Below are 7,211 nucleotides of genomic sequence, written 5' to 3'. Positions count from 1 at the left end.
TTTCCGAATTAAAGCGAGTATTTCAGCGATGCTACAAATATTATCTAATCGGCTGCCGAGATGCGTATCGAGGAAGCCGATAGCGAGCTGCGGGATCATTTCACGTACGCGAGGAACGAATACAGAGCTCGGAAACCCCGGGGCTACTGAGGAATCGCATAACGCCAAGGCTGAGAGAGAGAGAGAGAGAGAGAGAGAGAGAGAGAGAGAGAGAGAGAGGGAGATGTCCCTAATGTCTATAATCTTGGATCATCTGCATCCGAGCTGCGATCTGGCTTGTGGCTTTGCGTACCTTAAATCCAACCACATTCTTACTACCTGCCATAAAACTCTATCAAGTACGGGTATTCGTTCCTTTTCCCGCCCGCCGCGTGCATTGGCGCGTTATTAAATTGTTTCATTGTTTTATATTTTCTTTCTCTTTTTTCCATCTCTCTCTCGATTGAGCTTGATTGCTCTCGTGCTTCCGTTTTTCGTTGTAGATTCGGTACAATGGAAATTTTGAGCATTCACAGGTGACACACTTTATCTTGAGAAAATTAAAAGAAGAGAGATATTTCTCAATTATTTTTATTAATATAGTTTCAAAGATCACTTGGTTTATATAGATCTTTTGATATTCATTATCGAAGTAAAATAATAAATGCGTGAAAGCTAAGTCTTAGGAATTAATTGGTACCAAAGAAACCAATGGCGATAAGATCTCTTAACATTGTCAGTTATCCCAGTTTGCTCTATTTCCCTTTAAGTAAAGTCTTCGAAATCTGTAAGGTTATTTGGTATACGTATCCGAGGACGAATCTCGTCGTACATTGTAAAGTACACAGAGAACGAGTGTATAGACTGCCGCTTGCAAACTCGCGATTCCCGATAAATAAAGTGTCGCGATACACGATACACACTACGGGTACACGCGTGTCCGAATCCGAAGTTATTTCGACTCGATCGGAGAGAGCCTCGCAATCGTGGGGGGAGAAAGGGAGTCACTTCTCGGAAAGTCGAGCCGAGCGAGGGGGGGAGTCGTTGGCATAAATTATCGAAAAGTACAGCCCTCGAAAAATCCAGCTCCTCTTTCGTGTGCGCGTACTCGCCTCTTGCGAAATTGCCTCTCTAAAATATGAGAATTATTGCCCGTGGCTTCGTTCCGTCTCGCTCGCGCCTCCTGCGTTACTTGCGCGTTTCTTATTTTGCAAAAGCTTTCTTCCTTTCTGCGACGGGATCCACGCACCCATCGGCAGCATCGCCCGAGAGTTAGAAAGAGAGAAAGAGAGAGAGAGAGAGAGAGAAAGAATCTCGCATCTCGCTGCTTCACCGCGCACGAATCTGAGCGTAGTTTGTTTTGATCTTTTATCTCACCGAGAGGAGAAATCATCTCTCCGCGTGCCAATTCGTAAAAATCAGCTGGTAAAAAAAGCGAATCTTTCAATATCTTCCTTTTCTTCCTCGCCGAGCCCTTCTCACGCGCGGTGCGTGCGCGCGATTCTTTCGCGTGGCCAGTCGCGGTTCATTGACCTTTGAACTTTCTAACCGGCCAGACGCGCGGTGTCCGAATATCGTCCTGTCATTGCGCCTGGATATGGGTCCTCGTCTGACGCGACGCGACCAGACGTCCTGCGGTCCAAATTAATCCAGTCTCGAGACTCGCTGAATATTGGTATTATTATTCAGATTTCGATATGGCATTCGCGTGTCAAATATTCCCTGCTGTATTAGTAAGACAGAGACAATACTTCCCGTTTTCCTCTCCAGTCAATTGGTCTATTACAAGTGAATCAATAATAATAAAATTATATACATCATGTATATTGGATGTAAAAAATGTCAGATATTCACACAGTTCCTCTTTATATTTTCTTTTCATTTTTAAATCCTGAATTGTCAAATATTTTTCTCTGCTTTTTTTTTTATTTATTCTTAAAAAATAGTCTGAAAACAATTCAGAATGAATTAGATATACATGATACAGAGAATTAAAATTTCTCTTCCAATTTTTTTTTCCAGGGGAAAAGAAAGAGATCTATGTATGTATCTATATGTATGTAGATCAAATGTCAATATTTTATTCGAAAAAGATATCGAATTTTCTAAACCGAAAGCTTTAATTTTTCCCATAATTTGATTTTAATATCTATGCAAAGTACGAAGGATAAAATCATCCATGATATCATATATCTTTGATAAATCGTCGGTTGTCGTTACACACTTTGCTTCCAAGCAAATGCGAGCCTTTGCAAGTGTACTTAAAAAGTACCTCCGGTTTTTTTGGTGAATTCTCCGAGCGGAGACGATTTCAAGACGATCTCCATGTTTCTATGCTCCTAAGGATTAGCACGGAGTTGTTTTGCGAGTTTTTGCGAGATTATTTCCCGTGAATAATTTATAGCCTGGTAAGGACGATTAGAGCAGTAGAGAGAGAGAAGCTCTGCTAATCTGCCTAAGAGCGATGCGAGGAAACGCATCGCACTGTCAGTCGTGCATCTTTCTAAAGTTACGTTTAAAAGTTGTGGCTTCCGGCTTGATAGTGAAAACATTTGTTTCTTTGCACGATTTTAATGGTAATATTTTGGCAAAATATACGTAGTAGATTTATAGATTTCAAAAACAATATGAAAATTTACAAAATATACTTTATTAATTGGTTCTTCATGACTATCGTTTTACTTATACGTAGAATTAATACATCTTTGCCAAGAAAGAAAAGGGAAAAAAAAGATCAATGCTGCTGAGAATTTAGCAAGATCGATAGAAGATCTTGCTTCTCTAAGGTATGATGTATTTGTCGAACTCCCGATACGATGACATTTGTCGTTGACATATGGTGCGAAATTCTGTTTTCTTTCTCGCAAAATCGATCGTAGCTTAGGTGCGCGAATGACCGAGCGCACGCACGCACGTATGCACGCATGCACGCACATGTAAGTCGGAGGTTGCGCATTTCTGTTCGTCCGCACGTCGCTGGAGATAGATGAGGGGCTCTATCCCCGGCGCGGAACCAGTTACGACTTGACGAGCTGTGTGTTTCGCGTAATGCCTCGTGATCTTATCGTCTTATTAATAATAAACCGCGAACGGCGTTACACGTCGCGAGAGATGTCCGCCGCCGGGTCGCTGGGTGCTCATCGTGTCCGTTGCTAACGCATCCGTAATCAGTTGGCCGCATTTTTCAACTCTTTTTTCGGCATTCGATTCTTTATGTATTATAAGAGAGCAAATTGTGAATTATTCATACGCTACTTCTAAATGTGCGAGTATTGAAGCGTTAGGAATTTTTCTAAAATATTCAGACGGTAGCTACAGCCTCAGGATGACGGCATAAATGAAACGGAATATTAGTATCTGTTTATCCGCATTTCTCTTCGTGGATATTGAATTATTCATGTATGTGTATATTTTGCTTTTACTATATAATATATCTTGGAATATAAAAATTTAGTTAGAGGGCTAATAAGAGCCAAGCGCAAAAAGTAGGCACACGAAAATTATCTAAAAATCTTTAATTATCTTGCATGTTTTGGTCCTTTTTGGGCATCTTGACAAAACCACTTGACAAGAAATTCATGCGACTTGATCTTCCTCATTGGTTATCATCTTTGATAAGTCTCCTATCGGTTCCAGCTGGTAAGAGATGATGAAAATATATAATTCAAATTGTCAAACATCATGACAACTCATTTGCATCGTCATTTAAATTGATGTGTTTCCCGTGTTAAGTGGAGAGAAGACGTGTATAATGTTGAGAAATGTTGAAAGTCATTTTTCGCAAAGTCATCAGCTTTTAGTGAAAGAGAAAAGCGCACATACATAAAAGCTTTCATTAATTTGGTGTATCTCGAATATCGCGAGTAATTAAAATCGAGTAGAATAATTAAATAATAATTTATTGTCTCGAATTTATTGTTCTAATTGATAGGAAATTGATATTAAAGATGGGAAAGTTGACTTGACATTATGCGGGCATTTTTATTTTCTAAAAACACTTATAGTAGAGTAATAAACAAAAGAATAAATATATTAGAATTAATTACTAGTTGCTCAATGATAACTCAAGAAATTATGATTGTTTATTCCGAAAATTTAAAAAAATTATATATAAAATTTAATTTATTCCCACTTTTTTTTTACAAACACGAAATTTAGAAAAAGCATCGGTTGCTTTTGTTCATTTCGAAATAAAACTTTATGGGTCTTTTTTTGAATAGTTAATTAATAAAAAGAAATAACTTGCAACACACGCACACATACACATACAAACATGAGATTACAATTGTTGTGCAGAATGTAAGTAAAGTTGAGGCATGATGTAGATTGTATATTATTGGTGAAACATATGCTGAAATTTATAAGTACTTGCATTGAGAGAATTATAATATCGAAATTTAAGAAAAATATCAAGAGAGATTTGATGTATATCATTTCATTATACTAATAAGATATCAATAATGCATGAGCTGCTTTGATGGCATCATGACTGGAAAGAACGTAACACCGTAAAATAAGACATCGATGTTTTTAGAACCTTTAAAAAATAAAAAGTTTATACATAGTTTATGTATAAATCTTTTTTCATTATTATATACATAATTTTTAAATAACTATTTCAAAATAACATTTTTAAATAACTATTTGATATGTAATGCAAATAATAAAAATAAATAAAGTATTCCGTGCAATTTTTTTAACATTATAAACTATGTGGGACTAGAAAATTAATTATGTAGTATTATTTACCGCAGCAAAGCTTTCAATTGATAAAGTCATGATTTTACCAGCAGTTAATTTGCAAGGTGACATAGTTCTGTTCATGATTAAAAGAAATATTTTTCGACATCTTTTCGAAGTGTAATACCAGTTTCCTTTGCAACTATAACATAAAACGAGATTTTTACCAGCTTAAATAAAAAAAAAGCGCAGAAATCTGCATTCTTACATCGATTCGTATGGAACAGTACTATAGTCCAACAAAAATTGAGCTTGCCAAAATTGCAAGAAAAGATGAGTGAGTTGCGCAATGTAGATTGCCAAAGGTGCTGCAATATCTCTCGCATTGCTTAAATTCATCACTACCTAGAATAAAAATTTAATTGCTTTCGAGATATTTTTTCGAATTGCCTCTGTTTTTTTTCGTATTAATTCTTGTTTTTTTACAAATATATACGGTATTCCGAAAATTACGTATTCGATTTTGAAGATGTAAATATTATCTTTGTCAAATATTGGTTATAATTGAGAACACTATGAAATTCTTTTTGCTTACAGGATATATATTTATAGCAAAGTATAGCCATAAAAAGAAATTGGTACATACTTGTATACCACCTATACTGCCACAAATCATATTTAAACTAATGCTGATCAGGAACATATTTGTAAATGTAGATTCGATCAGTTCCGCGAATCTGCAAAATAGCGAGGCTGAACGCGGTTGCGGGCAATGTAAAAATATGGATATATAAAGCGGCTATTTATAGTATTTTGTTTAAAATATAAAGAAGAAATCTAGGATAGAAAATAGATATTTTTTTCGTTAACACGCACTCTATTACATGAAGATGCCTACGCAAACAGTCTAATGCTTTATGGTAATTGACGTCTTCTATCTTGTCCAACTTCATATGAAAATTAGCGTCACTATCTTTACTGATATCCTCTAACATGTATCTGGAAGCGAAGAATCTTAATGCGAAAATTCATATTCTTATATTTCAGTATTCAATCGTCATTTCTGTGAATCATCCTTGTGATTCTAATATTCTTACCCAACAATTGAAAACATTCCGCAGGCATGCTGCACTATAGTATAATAAAAGGTGTCAACCGCGATTGTACTAAATACGTGAGCGAATACGCCTAGATAACAGTGAATCGTTATTGGGTAGAAATACTGGTCTAATTTCTTGCCATACTCGACTTGAAATGGCAATTTCGATGCACCCGATATGGGCGACTTTGTTACGTTCGCGGCATTGTCCTCTAATAACGTCATAATGACTGGTTTGATCAAATAAAAGAATGCTGTCATATTCATGAAAACTAAAAAAATATATATATGTGTTATACGAACAAATTTTCTTTGATTTTTATTATTTTCTATGGTTCTTCAAACGATGAAAATGTCTCTTAAAAAAATTATGCAGATAATCTCTTTTGTATCGTCTGTGCAAATTTTAAGGCTTAAAATAAATGAAGGAAAGATTTGAAAAATTACAGAGGATTTAGTACAAAACACACGCTTTCGTATACTCACTCTTACATCCAAAAACTGCACAGTTTGCTATACATTTACAGTTTTTAAAATGTACCTGTGTAAAATATCGTCAGGTACCGTCCGTATTCGCTGTGGCGTGTCAGTATAACCCTTTCCGTATCTGTATTTAACGATAACCAGTCCTCTTCTATCATTTTAAGGCAAGACTTGATCTGTATAAATATGCGCGTATATTTTCCATTGCATTAATAATTTTTATACAAAAGATCACATCGCATTTATATTGTACAATGATTGCTTACATGTTTGCTGTTGAACATCATGTTCGCTATTTTGTAACTGAATATTATGCTAATCAATACGGATGGTAAACCCTCGAAAATATCATCGAGATCCATTGCGTTTAATACGTATAGTAACTGTATCGGATTTATAATATTGTGGAACATATATCAAGATTTTTATTGACGAAGGAAAGAAAATTGTGCAATGAGTTGGTACAATAAATAATCCGTAGTTAATTGTTCTCTCGCAAGAGCGTAATTTTCAAGATTAAACATATATACCTGAGGTATCAGAATACTAAAGCAGAAGGTAAACATCGGCACGAAGCGTATACATCTGTCGCGAAGTCTATGATATGGCCATACTCCCGCTATAGTCATGTATACCTTAGGAATAATATAGTACCGACTGTTCCAAATGTCTTTCTTGTCCAACATTTTGCGAAATACTAATATTACGTATTATCAACGATTCCTTGTGAACATTTATCGCTCGGTGAATTAGAGGAACTCGGTTATCGATTCCTTTTAACGCGGCAAAGACTACGCAATAATTCAACTAGATAATACGTGTGCAATTACTTGTGCCTGAACCCCTTCTCTTTCGCATTTTCATGTAAAGTCAGTCCTTACATCATTTCTCCTTTATCGTAATAATAGGGTACATTTTCCGTATCATTCTTCGAACGCGAAATTAACGAACGCTTTTGTTCATCTCATCT

The 7,211-nt window shown here is 35.8% G+C and overlaps 1 protein-coding gene across 1 annotated transcript; it reads right to left on the bottom strand.

Annotated features, from left to right (window-relative positions):
* Positions 1–4,462: 4,462 nt before the first annotated feature.
* LOC115244514 (odorant receptor 13a-like) lies at positions 4,463–6,981 on the bottom strand. The gene is made up of 9 exons (XM_029822205.1): positions 6,772–6,981; positions 6,508–6,624; positions 6,300–6,417; positions 5,757–6,030; positions 5,536–5,658; positions 5,306–5,396; positions 4,928–5,064; positions 4,729–4,861; positions 4,463–4,516 (listed from the first exon to the last, which is right to left on the bottom strand). The coding sequence occupies exons 1-9, from the start codon at positions 6,925–6,927 to the stop codon at positions 4,463–4,465; spliced, it is 1,203 nt and encodes a 400-aa protein (XP_029678065.1). The 5' UTR covers positions 6,928–6,981.
* Between the last annotated feature and the right edge of the window lie 230 nt (positions 6,982–7,211).

Source organism: Formica exsecta, unplaced genomic scaffold (assembly GCF_003651465.1).
Source record: "Formica exsecta isolate Colony F162 unplaced genomic scaffold, ASM365146v1 scaffold82, whole genome shotgun sequence".
In the NCBI taxonomy this organism is placed as follows: domain Eukaryota; kingdom Metazoa; phylum Arthropoda; class Insecta; order Hymenoptera; family Formicidae; genus Formica; species Formica exsecta.
The sequence above is the reverse complement of the archived record's forward strand: the minus strand, read 5'-3'. Positions and strand labels throughout refer to the sequence as shown.